The 20,145-nt window shown below is 40.5% G+C and overlaps 1 protein-coding gene across 1 annotated transcript in view; it reads left to right on the forward strand.

Annotated features, from left to right (window-relative positions):
- LOC124788632 (fatty acid synthase-like) overlaps positions 1-20,145 on the forward strand; it is a 507,799-nt gene that overhangs the window by 384,925 nt on the left and 102,729 nt on the right. The window contains exon 24 of the mRNA XM_047255903.1: positions 3,084-3,254. Within this exon, the coding sequence (XP_047111859.1) occupies positions 3,084-3,254 (171 nt within the window). The remainder of the gene's footprint in view (positions 1-3,083; positions 3,255-20,145) is intronic.

The raw sequence follows: 20,145 nt of genomic DNA on the forward strand, positions 1-20,145 counted from the left end.
GTTGATGACTGTTGAACAGCTGTGAGCAACTCACATGTACCAGGGCATCTTAATTCTGGGTAGCAGGAGGTAAATGCAGTCTTCTGACAGATGGACAGCTCCTGAAAAGCAGTTATGTCATCACCAGGCATTTAGTCCACATCTATATATGACCCGTGCAGGATGCAGCTCCATCCTGTTCCACAGCGATCAAATATACCACTGCTCATGACAAAAGCCTTGGTCTGAGTTTCAAGCAGAATTGTTCAACAGGAAATCTGAGATGTAACTGTCATCCCAGAAGACCAAGGCAGAAGCCTTCAACAAGAAGCCTAAGCAAAGCATTTCTATGCCCTCTTGTAGACCCATCAAATCTAGCAGTGGATATGTTTTATATTTGATTTCCTAGTTTTCATTACCAGATCTCCCTATAAATTTATTTGTTAAAAACAGACGTTCTATTAGGTGATAGATTTCTCCACATATTTTTGCTAAACAGTCCTCTTTAAAAATGGAATTTCATTTTACCAATTTCTGCTCCAAGGTTAACTCAGCTTCATGTGGGTAGAGGCTTTAAGGACATATAATTTACAAAATTGTGAAGCCTGTACATCCTTTACTCATAATCTGAGGCATATTCAAAAGAATGTGCTGTTTGATCATAAAAATAACTGTAAGTCTGAAGTTGTGACCTCTACTGTTATAGGGTGCAATAGTGCATGATGAATTGGTGGAGATCTGTTGGATACTCATTGGGGCATTAGTAAAACCATAGTAACAAACCAAACATTTATTGCTTGAATACAACAGTTGCTGCAACACCATTACAGGCCACCAATGGCAGCAAGGCAGTAGAAGTAAGTGGCTAGCCAGGAAGCCAGCAAAATCAGCACATGGCACGTGTTGCTGTGGCAGGGACACAGAGGTGGTCCAAGGGCACAGAGCTGGCAGGACTTCCAATGGGCATCAGCTACTCTGCCTAGTGGAAGTCCAACAACTCTGCATGGAGCTCACCCATCTGATGGCTGAAGAGCAGCTGCACGTGCATGCTCATGCTGGAGGCCACCAAATGACCCGCTGGTCAAATGTGGTACGTCCACCACATCAGGTTTTTCTTGAACAGTGGCACTATGGCTAACAGTGTTCAAATCCCAGAACTGAGTTTCCAGTAACACAGAAGCTTGTAGATGCTAGATGAGTGCGTGGTGGACCATCATAGGCCCCTCATCAAAGCTGGCTGATTTCAGACTGAAAATACCTCTGCCGAAAATGAGCAGATGCCTGGTGCACATCTATTGTGCTATGGCACTGGTTCCTTCCAGTCAAACCATGACAGAGCTGTGGCCTGGCCGTCAGGAAATCAGGCCAGCCACATAATAAATGCCCCCTCTTTCTGCTGTGTTCATAATTTTGCAACTCCGGTAGACCAGTCTGGAAATGGTGTGAAGAAATCGTCTTGGTGGTGAGGCTGTAATACTTGCTATATCAGTGGACTTGTTGGAATTCTATGTAGCTGTCACAGCTTGAATCACTTTCCTTGGCTTCTTGCATTACTAAGGAAGGTGTCTTGGTTCAGCTCAGCCATGCCAAGTACATTATTCTGCAGTACAGCATAATATATTCATGAAAAGGAACTCATTTACTGTTGGTTTAAGTTTTCTACAAACTTACTTCATTTTTCTACATTATTACCATTCACTTCCATGCACTTTACATAATGTTACATTACCTTCCTAAGCCTCTGCATAGAAGTTCTCCAATTGGATACTGAACTAGTTCATAACAATAGTCTTGAATCCTTTGAAACCATCAGATTGCTATCCACTGTTTCCAATACAAGAAGAGGTAATAGTCTCCAGATGCAAGATGAAGTCATCAAAAAGCTACCAACGGGAATACTGAATCTCATACTAGGTACAGGCCACGGTGTATGGACGTGCATGGTCATATGGGGGGACTATCTGAGGAGACATTTTTCAAGGGGTGTCAATTTTTATTGCATGGTCAGTTTGGTGAGTATATTGCTGTGAAGATCAGCTGTAGCTGTTGACCCATATTTGATGAAATCAAACAAAAGAATGCTCTTTTGACACAGAAAATGGTACTGTTTATTTTTTCACATAAGTAAAATTATTACTTGAAATTTTTGGATTTGGTGAAGCCAAATGATATTTTTGCACCGGCTGTTGTTTAGTTCTGCACTGGTGTAGGATTTCCATGTTTCGTCACCCACAACAATATGACAGAAAAATCAATGCCATCTTGTTGACAGAGCTCCAAAAATGCAAGTCTGTTTGACATTCTTTGGTCTTGGTGTTTGTTAGTAAGCATTTCTGGTATCTACATTACACACAGTGTGTGATATCTATGGTTTTCCATGACAGCCATGTAAATATTGATGTGTCCAACTTGAGGACATTTGTCAGCTGAGCACCCATAGTCAATCAGTGATTGGATCACAGTTTTTGGTCAACTTGTTGCATGATTTCACCAGGTTTGGAGCTGAGCATGCCACTCTGTTCTTCATTATGTACATTTGTATGGTCACTTTAAAGTATCAACACCTCTGCCTAAGCTTTCCTTCTTTCATTTATGTAGGCTCATAAACTAGGGTTAACTCAAGAGGGATCTGAGCACCTGTAGATCCTACTGCATACAAAAATCAAATTACAGCACACGTTTCACAACTGGTGGAGGAAAAGATTTTTGAAATCATTATTGTTTGTTTCCCCCTCTGTAAAATGACTACTGTATGTAAACAATCATTAGAGGGTACTGCATTCATGCAACTTTGTTCCTAGCAGCCAACATTTAAATTCAAGCATACTTTTTGCATATGCCTCAAACAAGCATCAGAACTCACACTATTAAAAGTATCAATTTTACTGCCTGTTATAACACATCTTCTTAGCAAACTATCAAGAGTAATACTGGTAGGTGTACATCACATATGTAATGAGAATGGTTTAACACTATTTATTGAGTCCTCTTCAGTACTTGCCAAGGGAGCCAATTAGGTAAGTCATTATGTGACACTTTCAAATCTTATATATTACAGCTATGTTTTTCATTTTCAATATATTGTCATTTGAATACGTTTTCAGAACAGCATACTTGGTCTGGAATTCTCTGGTAAAGATAAAAATGGTAGACGAGTAATGGGGCTTCTACCTGGCCAAGGCTTAGCAACTAATGTTATTGCTGAGAATGTTTATGATGTCCCACAGTCATGGAGTTTGGAGGATGCAGCTACAGTACCTGTTGTATACACTACAGTAAGTTGCATTCATGGTTTTGTGTGGCAAACCCATATAATGAATATGATTTACCTTGTGACATTATAACCTGGTAGTTAATGTCTGTTTTTGTATGGCTTAGTTGGTTTAAGTGATGAAATGTGCACAACCCATTTTTTAGGTATTTTATGTCAGCCGATAAAATTTCTTTGGATTTGCTTCAAATTATTGTAGTTATTCCGTCAATAAAAACATGTTTCATTGAACAAATAGCTTCAGACATCTTGTGTAGAAATTCAGTGAAAATGTGTAGGGTGTATAAATGTCATTGAGAGTGAACACTTCACATAAAAGCAGACACGAAAACATGTTTAAATAATTGACACCTTTACATTTCGTGAATGACAGTTTGAGAAAATAAATTGTATACTTTAGATGTCACAGTTACCTTTTCTTTTGATGAAAAGGATAAGCTGAATGATGTAATATGTTGTACGAAAAGAAAATTACACTGCCTGCTTATTGAAATTGTGCTGTCCATTAGAAAACTGATTATGAAATCCTAAGTTTTCTTTTTGACCTTTCCTGAACTTTGTAAATTATAATTTCGCTTAAAAGAGGTAACAACAGCAGAATTTCCAACATATGAAATGAATTGTTTTGCTGCTACACATCACCACTCCTCATAAACCTTTGTAAGAGATACTGTCGTTTACAGGTAACAAAATAATATAACACAAAAATAGTAAAGTTATCTAAAAACTGAAGTGTTTTCTTAGATATCAATCTTGTATTTTTCTCAACTAATGTGACTGATACATATCATAGTTCTGAGGACATTATTTGATGTATGCCTATAACACAGAAGGGTAACTTTCTTTGTCCTGGTTTATGGCAGCTCTGTAGAAGAATGCAAGTTTAAAAGCTGAGAATAATTTTCATTCTCATGAGTTTAAGATTTTTCCAGTGTATGACAATTTTCAACTGTTCTCATGTGTTTAGATTAGATTAGATTTACGTTCATTACAATTGATCCATTAGTGAGGAGGTCCTCCAGGATGTAGAAGATGTCAGAAAAAAAATACATGACAAATATTTACAACTGAAACAAATAATCTAATGTAGCTGCCACAGGTCCCAAGTGGAATGATTGTCATTTTTTAATGAACTCTATATAAAAGAATTATCTTACAAACACTCATTTACTAAGATCACATTAATGTACTGAATTTAAAATTAAAAAAAATGTTTTTTAGTTATAAGTTCAAAAACATATCATAGAACTACTACAATAGTTATTTACAATGAACACATCACTGCACTGAAATTGTGCAGAAGTTAGACTGTACTTACACACACACACACACACACACACACACACACACACACACACACACACACACACACACACACATGCACACACAAACAGCCACGTGACTTTGTTGAGATGGTATATTACTTCAACAAACTACCTTTTTGCCATCCGCAGTGGTCCTGATGACTGATCTTCTTCCGCTTCACACTATCTTGTGCATTCCCGCCATCTTGCTATCAATCCTGCAATGCTTGGACATGGCTCTGCTAATGAAGTGGAAGGAGAAGTGCACTGTCAGGAAATGTCCTATGGTCCTCAGATCCAGTGCCACAACTACAAAACCCATGCTGTGACTATGCTGAAGTCTTAGTTCTTCAGGCAGCAGGATGCAAGCAAAACTTCCCATTGCCTATCGTTGTTCTTTGGGCGCACTCAAGGATGGATATAAGGGGTGTTCAAAAAAAACAAGCCAGAGGCATAATTACAGAAATCAATACCTGCATGTTAGAAGTACTGATGCTGGCTGTTGACATACCTGTCCCACTGTGACAAAAGCTAATTAATGGCTGTCTCATAAAATTCCTGGGGCTGCGATGTTAACCAGTTCTGCACGTATAGCTGGACATCGTCGTTTGAGGTGAATCATTTGCCCCTCAGATCCTTTTTAGGGGACCAAAAATGGCGTAATCACAGGGAAAGAGGTCTGGACTGCATGGAGGGTGGCTGAGAACCTCCCATTTGAATTTCTTCAGGAGTGCTGCAACTGTATTGGCTGTATGAGGCTTTGCATTGTCATGGTGCAGAATGACACCATGGGTGAGATTACCTAGTCCTTTTGATTTGATCACTTGGCGAAGGGTGGTCAAGGTTTGTGAGTAATGCTGGGCTTTCACTGTTGTCCTTTGCTGCAGGAAGTGAATCAGAAGGGGGCCATCTTGGTCAAAGAAGAACATCAGGATAACCTTTCCTGCACTCACTTTGGACAACAACGTCCAGCTATACGTGTGGAACTGGTTAACATCGCAGCCCCGGCAATTTTATGAGACAGCCATCCACCACCTTGTGTCACAGTGGGACAAGTGTTTCAACAGCCATGGTCAATACTTCTAACATACAGGTACTGGTTTCTGTAATTAAGCCCCGGCTTGTTTCTTTTTGAATGCCCCTTATACAAAGCATTACTTAATTATAAACTGCTGTCTTTATTTAAAAGTTCATTTCATACCTGGATTTCTACAGATATTTTCAAGATGAAGTACCAGAATGTGATGGCTGATTGTAACAAATTGATGCCATCTTAATTCATGATATATCTTTTGGAGATGTAGTGCTCCAGGAAAGCTCACTTTATACTCATACTCTTTATTCATGTGACCATCGGGCTCCACACATCTCTCCTGGGCACCCACACAGTCAGAGCTGTCTACATTTTCTTATATTGTCAAACAATGCAGAAGACTCCTGGTTTCCAGAGTTATAGGTTATCCTTAACAGAATCCTACAAGGCTTTTGTCTTGGCTGGTGCTTTACACTATATGTTCTCCCAGATATCACGGATGTGTTTTCCTCATAAGGGGTAAGCACCATTGCAACAGGCTTTTCCTTTTCCTGTGCAAGCTGTGGCTCAGACTTTCATAGCTTTGAGGGGCACTGTATCTGACAGTTGTTGTAACAACGCTTTCAGGAAATTGCTAGTAACTCTTGTTCAGAGATTTTGTGAATCCTAGAGTGCTTAGGATAACTTCACATTGTGAGAGGACATGACTGCTGGAGACATAGAAGAATAACTCTGTATGCATTGGTTTACAGTAAAAACTACATCTACATCTACATCTACATCTACATTGATACTCCGCAAGCCACCCAACGGTGTGTGGCGGAGGGCACTTTACGTGCCACTGTCATTACCTCCGTTTCCTATTCCAGTCGCGTATGGTTCGCGGGAAGAACGACTGTCTGAAAGCCTCTGTGCGCGCTCTAATCTCTCTAATTTTACATTCGTGATCTCCTCGGGAGGTATAAGTAGGGGGAAGCAATATATTCGATACCTCATCCAGAAACGCCCCCTCTCGAAACCTGGCGAGCAAGCTACACCGCGATGCAGAGCGCCTCTCTTGCAGAGTCTGCCACTTGAGTTTATTAAACATCTCCGTAACGCTATCACGGTTACCAAATAACCGTGTGACGAAACGCGCCGCTGTTCTTTGGATCTTCTCTATCTCCTCCGTCAGACCGATCTGGTACGGATCCCACACTGATGAGCAATACCCAAGTATAGGTCGAACGAGTGTTTTGTAAGCCACCTCCTTTGTTGATGGACTACATTTTCTAAGCACTCTCCCAATGAATCTCAACCTGGTACCCACCATTCCAACAATTAATTTTATATGATCATTCCACTTCAAATCGTTCCGCACACATACTCCCAGATATTTTACAGAAGTAACTGCTACCAGTGTTTGTTCCGCTATCATATAATCATACAATAAAGGATCCTTCTTTCTATGTATTCGCAATACATTACATTTGTCTATGTTAAGGGTCAGTTGCCACTCCCTGCACCAAGTGCCTATCCGCTTCAGATCTTCCTGCATGTCGCTGCAATTTTCTAATGCTGCAACTTCTCAGTATACTACAGCATCATCCGCGAAAAGCCGCATGGAACTTCCGACACTATCTACTAAGTCATTTATATATATTGTGAAAAGCAATGGTCCCATAACACTCCCCTGTGGCACGCCAGAGGTTACTTTAACGTCTGTAGACGTCTCTCCATTGATAACAACATGCTGTGTTCTGTTTGCTAAAAACTCTTCAATCCAGCCACACAGCTGGTCTGATATTCCGTAGGCTCTTACTTTGTTTATCAGGCGACAGTGCGGAACTGTATTGAACGCCTTCCGGAAGTCAAGAAAAATAGCATCTACCTGGGAGCCTGTATCTAATATTTTCTGGGTCTCATGAACAAATAAGGCGAGTTGGGTCTCACACGATCGCTGTTTCCGGAATCCATGTTGATTCCTACATAGTAGATTCTGGGTTTCCAGAAATGACATGATACGCGAGCAAAAAACATGCTCTAAAATTCTACAAGAGATCGACGTAAGAGATATAGGTCTATAGTTTTGCGCATCTGCTCGACGACCCTTCTTGAAGACTGGGACTATCTGTGCTCTTTTCCAATCATTTGGAACCTTCCGTTCCTCTAGAGACTTGCGGTACACGGCTGTTAGAAGGGGGGAAAGTTCTTTCGCGTACTCTGTGTAGAATCGAATTGGTATCCCGTCAGGTCCAGTGGACTTTCCTCTATTGAGTGATTCCAGTTGCTTTTCTATTCCTTGGACACTTATTTCGATGTCAGCCATTTTTTCGTTTGTGCGAGGATTTAGAGAAGGAACTGCAGTGCGGTCTTCCTCTGTGAAACAGCTTTGGAAAAAGGTGTTTAGTATTTCAGCTTTACGCGTGTCATCCTCTGTTTCAATGCCATCATCATCCCGTAGTGTCTGGATATGCTGTTTCGAGCCACTTACTGATTTAACGTAAGACCAGAACTTCCTAGGATTTTCTGTCAAGTCGGTACATAGAATTTTACTTTCAAATTCAATGAACGCTTCACGCATAGCCCTCCTTACGCTAACTTTGACATCGTTTAGCTTCTGTTTGTCTGAGAGGTTTTGGCTGCATTTAAACTTGGAGTGGAGCTCTCTTTGCTTTCGCAGTAGTTTCCTAACTTTGTTGTTGTACCACGGTGGGTTTTTCCCGTCCCTCACAGTTTTACTCGGCACGTACCTGTCTAAAACGCATTTTACGATTGCCTTGAACTTTTTCCATAAACACTCAACACTGTCAGTGTCGGAACAGAAATTTTCATTTTGATCTGTTAGGTAGTCTGAAATCTGCCTTCTATTACTCTTGCTAAATAGATAAACCTTCCTCCCTTTTTTTATATTCCTATTAACTTCCATATTCAGGGATGCTGCAACGGCCTTATGATCACTGATTCCCTGTTCTGTACATACAGAGTCGAAAAGTTCGGGTCTGTTTGTTATCAGTAGGTCCAAGATGTTATCTCCACGAGTCGGTTCTCTGTTTAATTGCTCGAGGTAATTTTCGGATAGTGCACTCAGTATAATGTCACTCGATGCTCTGTCTCTACCACCCGTCCTAAACATCTGAGTGTCCCAGTCTATATCTGGTAAATTGAAATCTCCACCTAAGACTATAACATGCTGAGAAAATTTATGTGAGATGTATTCCAAATTTTCTCTCAGTTGTTCTGCCACTAATGCTGCTGAGTCGGGAGGTCGGTAAAAGGAGCCAATTATTAACCTAGTTCGGTTGTTTAGTGTAACCTCCACCCATAATAATTCACAGGAACTATCCACTTCTACTTCACTACAGGATAAACTACTACTAACAGCGACGAACACTCCACCACCGGTTGCATGCAATCTATCCTTTCTAAACACCGTCTGTACCTTTGTAAAAATTTCGGCAGAATTTATCTCTGGCTTAAGCCAGCTTTCTGTACCTATAACGATTTCAGCTTCGGTGCTTTCTATCAGCGCTTGAAGTTCCGGTACTTTACCAACGCAGCTTCGACAGTTGACGATTACAATACCGATTGCTGCTTGGTCCCCGCATGTCCTGACTTTGCCCCGCACCCGTTGAGGCTGTTGCCCTTTCTGTACTTGCCCAAGGCCATCTAACCTAAAAAACCGCCCAGCCCACGCCACACAACCCCTGCTACCCGTGTAGCCGCTTGTTTCGTGTAGTGGACTCCTGATCTATCCAGCGGAACCCGAAACCCCACCACCCTATGGCGCAAGTCGAGGAATCTGCAGCCCACACGGTCGCAGAACCGTCTCAGCCTCTGATTCAGACCCTCAACTCGGCTCTGTACCAAAGGTCTGCAGTCAGTCCTGTCGACGATGCTGCAGATGGTGAGCCCTGCTTTCATCCCGCTAGCGAGACTGGCAGTCTTCACCAAATCAGATAGCCGCCGGAAGCCAGAGAGGATTTCCTCCGATCCATAGCGACACACATCATTGGTGCCGACATGAGCGACCACCTGCAGATGGGTGCACCCTGTACCCTTCATGGCTTCCGGAAGGACCCTTTCCACATCTGGAATGACTCCCCCCGGTATGCACACGGAGTGCACATTGGTTTTCTTCCCCTCTCTTGCTGCCATTTCCCTAAGGGGCCCCATTACGCGCCTGACGTTGGAGCTCCCAACTACCAGTAAGCCCACCCGCTGCAACTGCCCGGACCTTGCAGACTGAGTGTCCTAGTGTGCTATGTGGACTTCACTTGATGAGCACTTCAAAAAATAGAGGATGGTTTTCTTCTGTCTCCTTTATGAATCTAATGTAATGGTGGAATGAGTTCAGATGTTGCAAAAATGTTTATGGAGGCCTTTGAAGAAGAAATCCTGGTGTCAACATTTTGTGAGCCCTCATGTTTCTTTCAATATGTTGGTGAAATGTGAATAAATGAGTGTGGGTTTCTTTCACATCAGATTTGTATCTAATCTCACTCTTTCAATAACTTCCTCTGTCATCATCATTGGAAGTTATCTGTAACCTTATGATACATTATTTAGTTGGCTGAATTATGTTATGGAGATGTCACAAAATCATGGAACTCCCATATCCTACCAGAGGTTAAGGTGATGTTTATGAGTGGAGAACATTTGTAGCAATGCTGATTTCATTAGATAGGAGATGACTTAGGTTATTTCTCTGTAGCTTTTCAGCATTGAAGCCCATTTGCATCCACCGTTATGGGTATAGTGGCTATACCAGTTGAAGTGGTTGCACGTTCTGATCTCATTGATTTCTTTGAGACAGATAACCAGTAGGCAGAACCATGGGATAAGATTTTCATTTTGTCAAACGTAATATAGTGAATGGAGATGGGGTCTATTCAGGATCAGAGAAAATAAGAGCACTCTCAGATTTTCTGACTCCTCAACACATTCACAATGTGAGAAACTTTTGTAGACTGTACTTGTACTGCTGGTGATTCATAAAGGATTTATGTACCAAGGCACAGCTCTTGTATTTGTATTTATTATTTGGTCCAGTAAATCTTGCATGCGGAGTACAGCACATCTAATATTGAACAGGTCGGTGCAAACGTATCTTCATGTTTACATTATGTTTTCTGTGTATTAATGAATACAATTATTTCCAGCTTTGGCTAATTAAACCTCTTCATCTAGAAAATTACAACTGAAAATATGAATAAATTAATATTAATGATTACAGTCTGTACATGCTACAAGTAGATAGGCATCTACACAGTATTTTTGTAAGTGATAAGGAATGTGACTTATACACTTACCATTAACTTTCTTAGGATCTCAAAGATTTTGGAGGAACTCTTCCAGACTATGGAAGGAATACATTAATTGACATTCCTTTAATGCTGCTTTAAATTTTTTAAACCATTTATTATTGTAATTTCTGTTGGCAATCTATTGTAAATAACTTTACCATTGTGTAATGTTCCTTTTTGGTACAAACGGGTCTTTATTTGATGCATGTAAAAGTCAGTTTTCTGTTTTGTGTTATGATGATGAAGATTTTCATTTTTGGGGAGGACACTAGGATTTGTGCAAGAACTGCTACAGGGATATGCCACATTTTTGTGGAACAAGGTGAAGGGAAGGTCTTTCCTTGTTATTAAGGAGACACTAACATATATTCCAGTCCTTGCGTTGTATAATAAGAGTGTCAAGACAAAACTTCACTTTGATGCTAGCGGTTACAGCATAGGTACACTTCTAGTTCAAATTCAGAAGATGCTGAAATGGTGATGGCCTGTGCTTCCAGAGTAATCTGCAAGTTGAGCAGAACTACTCCACAATTTAAAAAAAGTACCCTGCCGTTGTTTTGGCCATCAACAAGTCCTGCCTATATTTACTTGAAAAACCATTCACTGTTGTGATGGACCACCATTCTCTGTGCTGGCTGTCTAGCCTGAAGGATCCATTGAGTTGACTGGCAAGATGGGCACTAAGGCTCCAGGTATACAACTTCACAGTGGCGTACAAAATTGGATGCCTACACAAGGATGCTGGCTGGTTTTCAAGAAATTGTGTGGCAGAATATGAACCTCCATCATCCCTGAATTAAATGACACTGCAACTGAACACAGGGCAATCCATAGAAGCTTTGAAGAATTAGGAACCAACCAAAAGGAGAATTCCATTAATAAACATAGCATTATGTAAGAGGAACCATTATTCAGTGATTTGGAAATGATTGCTCATCATCTGGACTCCTCTATGGCCAGTTATACTGAAGTTTTTCCATGATGCTCCAACATCTGTTAACATGGGATTCGTAAAGACTCTAGACACAATCAGACACATGTACCATTGGTGAGGACTTTATCAATCTGTTAGACACTGTGTGAGCCACTGTAAGGAATGTCAGTGTGAGAAGCATGTGTCATATTTACCTCTGGGACATCTAATACCATTTCCACATGCAACAGCACCATTCCAGTGAACTGGAGTTGACCTTTTGGGTGGGATCCCAAAGTCGAAGAACGTGAACCTCACTTGCTGTTCTATCATCAAAATTGTGCCAACTGCCAAAGCTCCATAAATTGCCAAGTCCTTGTAGAAGACATCATTTTGAAGCATAAAGCACATGATGGGGTGATCTCTGATCATGGAAAAGCTTGCCAATCAAAACTGGCATCAGGGGTAATGTCACATTGCAACATCACATACAGGTTGATAATGCTTACCACCCACAGGTTGTGGCCACACAGAATGCTTTGATAAGATATTGGTAGATATGCTTTCTAGATAGGACAATGTCTAACAGAGACATTGGGATACAATATTGCTTGTCATGACATTTACATACAACAAGCAAAGAAATACACTACAGGCCTCACACCATTCTTTCTGTTCCACGGTTGCTAGGCTGAAATGACAATGGATATACTATTCCTTTTTGAGCTGGACATTACTCTGAATAACTATGTGAAGCACATCATCACTAGGACCAAAGAAGCAAGACAGCTGGCTCCCAGTTGACACCCGGGAGAAAGACACAAGCAGACATATTTAAAGACAAAGGTCTGTATATGTGTGGATGGATATGTGTGTGTGTGCGCGAGTGTATACCCGTCCTTTTTTCCCCCTAAGGTAAGTCTTTCTGCTCCCGGGATTGGAATGACTCCTTACCCTCTCCCTTAAAACCCACATCCTTTCGTCTTTCCCTCTCCTTCTCTCTTTCCTGATGAGGCAACAGTTTGTTGCGAAAGCTTGAATTTTGTGTGTATGTTTGTGTTTGTTTGTGTGTCTGTCGACCTGCCAGCACTTTCATTTGGTAAGTCACATCATCTTTGTTTTTAGATATAGATCTTCTATTGAGTTCTTTTTGCAGTGAAATCTTGATTCTAGTCACAGATGTGACTTGATACTCATTACACTCATATTTTTTCACTAAATGACAGTGTGGGACTGTCTCAAATGCCTTCCTGATGTCAAGGAACATGGCATCAACCAGAGTGCCAATGTCTGCAGAGCTGTGAATCTCAGCTGAGTTTCACAAGATCTCTGTTTGTTGAATCCATATTGCTGTTTGTGAAAGCCTTGTTGATTTTTGTAGAAGATATTTTCTTTCTCCAAAAATGTCATAATACATAAGCACAAAACATGTTCCTTAATTATACATCTAACTGACTTCATTAGTATACGCCTACAATTATGTGCATCTGTCCTAAGGCTTCTCTTGAAAACAGGATTGACCTGCACTTTTTTCCAGTTGCTTAGTACCCTTTGTTGCTCAGTGACCTGTTATAGACTTTTGCTAGAAGGGGAGGAAATTCTTTCACATAATCTCTGTAGAATCTTATGGGTATGTCATATCATCCAGGTGCTGTTCTTTCGCTAAGCAATTCTGGTTGCGTTTGTATTCTGGTGTCACTTATCCCAACATCAGCCATTTCAATGTCCTTGCAATGAATGAAAGGATTGTCCCTATTATGATCTTCCACAGTGAAACAGTTTTGGAAGACCAAACCCTGTATTTCAGCCTTCTCATTGTCATCTTCCAGTTTGATGCCAATATGGTCACTGAGTGAATTATCAGATGATTTCAGCCCTGCTTTCCACTCATTTATTTTGTGTATGACCAAAATTTGTTAGAGTTTGCAGTCAGATCAGTTATCAAAATTTTACTTTCAAAGTCATTGAATGCTTCTCTCATTGTTCTTCTTATGCTCATTTTCACCTCATTTAGTGTTTGTTTGTCAACTAAGTTTTGACTTCTCTTAAATGTGTAATGAAGCTTTCTTTGTTGACAGAGCAACTTTCCAACATTGCTATTAAAACACCATGCATCTTATCCACCCCTTAAGCCTTTCTTAGAACTACTTGTCTAGGCCTACTGAATGATGATTTCAATTTTATCCATTTGTGCTCCAGATCTTCCTCCTCAGAACTGAGTATTTGATTTTGACTACTCAGATAGTCTCCATAATTTGTATCCTGCCACTCTCGCTAAGCAGAAATATTTTCCTACTTTTCTTAAGAGTCCTTACGATGTATGATGTCATTGATACTATCACAGTCTTTTTATCACTGAAGCCCTCCTCTGTGATAACTGATTTGAAAAGTTCAGGTATGTTTCTTGCTAGGAGGTCTAAGATGAAATCCACATAAGGTGGTTCTTGAACTATCCGCTTTAAATAATTTCTGGACAAGACATTCAGATCAATGTCAGGCAAATCCCTGTGTCTAAAATTAGTTTTGATCATGTGATTTTCCCATTTCAAAGCTGGCAAATTGAAAACTCCCTCTTTTACAATAGCATGATCAGGAATCTTATTTGTGGAATTCTGCATGTTCTCACTGAAGCACTCTGCCACTACAGCTGCTTATGCAGCTAGTCTCTAAAAGCATCCAGTTACTATGTTTGACCCATCATTTATGCTTAACTTCAGCCACATTATTTCACAGTTAGAATCCATAATTTCACTACATATTATTGAATTCTTTACTGCAATAAATGCGCCATGATCACTGGCATCTAATCTCTCATTTTAATATACAATGAGGTGCCAAAGAAACTGGGATAGGCATGCATATTCAAATACAGAGATATGTAAACAGGCAGAATATGGTGCTGCAGTTGGCAATGCCTATATAAGACAACAAGGGTCTGGCGCAGTTGTTAAATCAGTTACTGCTGCTACAATGGCAGGTTATCAAGATTTAAGTGAGTTTGAACGTGGTGTTATAGACAGCACCCAAGTGATGGTATATAGCATCAGTGAGGTAGTGAAGAAGTAGGAAATTTCCCCTCTGACCATTTCACGAGTGTACCCTGAATATCAGAATCTGGTAAAACATCAAATCTCCGACATCGCTGTGGCCGGAAAAAGATCCTGCAAGAACGGGACCAATGATGACTGAAGAGAATTGTTCAACATGACAGAAGTGGAACCTGTGACGGTTTGCCTGTCCTTGATGTCGACGTACTGCATTGTGATACTGGCTTAAAAATGGGTAGTGGAAGTACAACACTGACTACTTTAAATAATGTAGCCAACAGATGCGAAGTTGCATTTGACAGTAGTTTACTTTCACTGTTCACAACCCCCAATAATACACAGTTATATATAGCCAGTGCACTATTGTTTTCCCTTTCATAAGCCTCATTAATAGCTTGCAGCCAAACCTCCAGCTGGTTTTGCTAACTACTTTAAGAATACTGTTAGTTGTTCCTCCAAATGTTTATAATTATTACAGACTTTATAAGTCAACACTAGAATTTAAGTTATGAAACAATTACTGATTTCGCCATTTAATGAAAGTATTAACTAGGAATAGTTGAAATAAATTAGAAAATCAATTACATACATAAAAAAATACATACACAAAATTTGATCTGGTGTTATATTCTTTAAAACTGAGGGCCAACCTTTCTCTTTGATGAAAATGCAGATTACACTCACATATGTTAATGGTAATTAGTTAAAAGTGAAAAAACAAATTTGAGGAGGCAGATGGCAAAACAAGATGGGAAGTAAAAATATCTCAGCTTGCTTCATCACAAACCTTTCCACAAATTGCATATTTCAATGCTGGGCCAACAACAACTGTCAGCTTGCAAACCATTCAACGAAACATCATCGATATAGGCTTTCCAAGCCGAAGGCCCACTCATGAACCCTTGACGACTGCATGACACAAAGATTTATGCCTCACCTGGGCCCATCAACACTGACATTGGACTGTTTATGACTGGAAACATGTTGCCTTGTCGGACAAGTCTCATTTCAGATTGTATCGAGCAGATGGATGTGTACAGGTATGAAAACAATCTCATGAATCCATGGACTCTGCATGTCAGCAGAGGACTGTTCTAGTTGGTGAAGGGTGTGTAATATGTGTGGGTCATGTGCAGTTAAAGTGATATGGGACCCCTGATATGTCTAGATACAACTGTGACAGATGGCATGTACATAAGCATCCTATCTGATCACCTGTCCATTGTCCATTCCCATGGAGTTGGGCAATTCTGACGGAACAATGTGACACCCCACACATCCAGAATTGCTACAGAGTGGCTCCAGGAGCACTCTTCTGAGTTTAAACATGTCTGATGGCCACCAAACTCCCCAGACATGAACATTATTGAGGATATCTGGGGGGGCCTTGCAATGTCCTGTTCAGAAAAGATCTCCAACCCCTCGTACTCTTATGGATTTATGGACAGCCCTGCAGGATTCATAGTGTCAATTCCTTCCGGCACTACTTCAGACATTAGTTGAGTTCATTTTACCTTGTGTTGCAGCACTTCTGCAAGCTCCCGGGGGCCCTACACAATATTATAGTTGAATTCTTTTATCTTGGCGGCTCGCGCATGCCCGCCCAGACGCGGGAGATTGCTGTGTTGCCAGTGTCACATGACGCACGCACCAAGAAAAGCAGCGCCATAGTATAATATAGTTTGCAAGCTTACGTTTAGGGGGGAGTGCGCAGTTTATGAAGTAAAGCCACCACGGCCGCATTAACCCTTTCGCTGCTACAGATACGTGCTCCCTGCATTCCATGCTGTGCGCAATTTTGTCACTGCACTGCTCGCCTGTGCTGACACATGGTGTTTCCGACTGCTTTGACACACTTATCATTTGATTCCACAAAAACTATTTGCCCCAAAAATTAGATTTTTTCACATCTTCTTGATTGATACCTTCCCCCCACTTCCTTTGACTGATTGAAGTGCTTTAAAATAAAGCCAAACACGCTCGGTGTAAATAAAACTTTTATTACAGTCGTGAAAGACAGAACATTTTCTCAATATTACATACGACACCTATGTGGTACTTAAACTAAATGAGATATTGTTATACAGTAAATTTTATATGAAATTTAGGTACCTTGTCCACATTTCATTCTCAACATTGTGGCAACTAAAATCGACCATACGGAAAGTATACGCTATGGACTTTTACCTCTGCAAACTCTTCAAAATTTCGTGCAATGGTTTACTACATTTAATGCTGCACAATAACTGGGTTGAACATCGAAACAAAATTAAGTCATTTATGGGGGGAAGGTATCAGTCAAGAAGATATGTAAAAATCTAATTTTTGGGCCAAATAGTTTTTGTGAAATCGAATGATAAGTGTGTCAAAGCAGTAGGAACACCATGTGTCTGCACAGGCGAGCAGTGCAGTGATGACAAAATCGCCACAGCGCGGAATGCGGGGAGCACGTGACTGCAGCAGCGAAAGGGTTAATGAAGAGACAAAGCACTATAAATTTCAAAAAATTGCATTCAAACGAATAAAATTCGTGAAGTAAGACACTTCGATATTGTTTTTAAATAAAGAAAATATTTAGCATCACACAAGGTTTGAACTCTACACCTTTCGCTTATTAACCCAATGCCTTAATCGTTACGCTAGCGCAGCTCGTACTGCAATGTCACTCCATTAGGACTGTAACACGTCACGCAAAATTCTGACAAACTGTTGGTATGCCTATGAATTACTCGCACTTCATCGAAGTACAATAGGAAATAAACAATTGCCGCTGTTCTTTATTGCGAAAAAGCGGTTCGTGAAATTGATACAAACACCTTTCCTTGCTATCGCCTGAATTAAGAGTCTTATTGCTCGTTTGGTTTAATTAATTAATATAAATGAAGCAATTGGTATAAATAATGGTTTTTCCAAACTTTCAAAAAACAAAGTCTGCTATCAAGACATTGCTTTTGTTCTATTACTTTATTTATGACTGAACGTTTCTAAAACTGAAGACACTCGTCCGTGCTCTGCTCTGCAGCCTAGATCTGGCAACGTCGTTCTCTGTTCATTGGCTGACTGTATTTTTTGACGTCAGATGCGCAGAACGAACCTAAACTCGGCCGCCATCATAAATGACGCGCACTTTAGTCAGGTGTGCCAGTTTCTTTGGCTCCTTAGTGTACATTCCTATCTGCATTTAGGATTTCATTGCTATTCACTTCTGGTTTCAACCAGCTTTCCATTCTTAATAATGTCTGGTTGTTATTATCTTTAATAAGCAATACTAGTTCTGGATGGTCCTGCAGTTCACTTATATCATATTAATCTTTTATATTTACAATCTCTGCTAATTAACATTCTCTGAGAATAATCCAGCAAGCAGTTCATTTCTTATCCCAAAGGCTGGTTCCCCTAACCTAAAAAGAAAGCCCATGTTCATGCCACACGTGCCAGTCTACTATCATAGTAACCGCTTCCTGCATGTAGTGCACACCTGTCTTACTGAGAGGAGCCTACACAGTTCTCCTCCTGATAGAGCTCAAGAAATTTGGATCCAGTATTATTGCAGGATTGTCTCAGCCTCTGGCTTAGACCTTCCACTCTGCTCCAACTATGCAACTAATGTGTACAGTAGCCACTGGCACAGCTTTCTCCACATTTTGGAAGACTTCCCTGCAAACATACTGCACATACACCGCCATTCTTTCTTGACCTGCCTGCTATTTCTCTGAGGGACTTCATTACCCATGTAATGTTGGAGCTCCTAATGACTAGCATACTCACCCTCTGAGCTTGTTGGGACTGGGCTGAAAAATCGGCCACTGGCCCAACAGGAGAAGCTACCCATGCTGATTCAGAAATGTTATCAACTATGAGTAGTGCCTCATACCTGTTGTTGAGGCATAAGAAGCCAGCAGTGCAGCCACTTCCCACATTTGCCCTCTGCCTAGAGATATGCAAACACACCACTGCCTGCCACTCACTCTCAAGTGAAGACAGACCAGTCATATGTTGTGTAATGGAAGACACAGTGACAACATGGCAATCAAGAGATTTCAAGGCACCAAAGGTTTTGTAGGTCTTGCCTTTGGTGTCCCAATGTTGGCACAGCTTTGTGCAGTAGGTAGAAGCCTGGTGACCTTGGACAATACAGCTTCCAGCTGCTTCTGGACAGCAGCCAATTGTCCTTGTGTTCGCACACAACAAGGACAGTTCCCATTCACACTGAACTGTTTAAAAACTGTATAGAATCTCAAAGAATACAAAAAAGCATTCAAGAGTAATAGAGGAAGAACAAACAGATCTCAGCAAGAGATAAAATTACCTGACTACTGTGCTACTGAACTTGGGATGCATACAACTGCAACTTTCTCACTATACACTAAGGTTGCAAAATCCACAAGTTCTTAAAACAAATATAAATCACACTGCTGAAGAATAGATGTACCAACAGTTACTTTTCACTGTAAAGTCACCTCACACAAAAGCTAATGACAAAGAAACACACACACACACACACACACACACACACACACAAGCTCTTAAAAATGTAAATATTTTCCTTGTCAGAAAAATTTCCAGGACAGGTCTTTTTTTCTGAGTTTACAATACTAAAAAGGAGCAAATGTTGATTGAAATGACTGTGCCCGTGTTTCCATGCGAACTTAGTAGGTGACAGTGCTGTGTTTAGCAGCACAATGTTTGGATTTGATGCATTAGTTACAGTGACACAAAAAATGCTGATTGTGAGCAAAGAGCGAAATTAAGTTCTGTATTGTGCTCAGGAAAACCCCTACTGAAATGTGAACATTGATTAAGCAAGCATATGCAGGCAAGGCACTTCCAAGAAGTCATTTTTTCGAGTGGCACAAAAGGTTTCATGAGGGCAGAAAATCAGTGCAAGACAATCCTAGAACTAATCACCCATGTACAGTACAAACCGATGCAAATGTGTAGCTTGTAAGGAAGTTATTGCAAGAAGACCACACAAGAGTACTAAAAGGAAACTGTTAAACTTCAGTTTCATGATACCCCAATCAAATCTACAGGCTGTAAATTCAACTCAATACCTAGGAGTTACAATTATGAAACTTAAATTGGAAAGAATAAATAGAAAATGTTGTGGGAAGGCAAACTAAAGACTGCATTTTATTAGCAGAACACTTAGAATATGCAACAGATCTACTAAAGAGAGTGCCATCTAACAGATCTACTAAAGAGATGTCTACACTACACTTGTCTGTCCTCTTTGGGGGTACTGGTGTGCAGTGTGGTATCCTTACCAGATAAGATAAGATTGAGTACATGGAGAAATTTCAAAGAAGAGCA

The sequence above is a fragment of the Schistocerca piceifrons genome, chromosome 3, assembly GCF_021461385.2.
Source record: "Schistocerca piceifrons isolate TAMUIC-IGC-003096 chromosome 3, iqSchPice1.1, whole genome shotgun sequence".
Taxonomy (NCBI): domain Eukaryota; kingdom Metazoa; phylum Arthropoda; class Insecta; order Orthoptera; family Acrididae; genus Schistocerca; species Schistocerca piceifrons.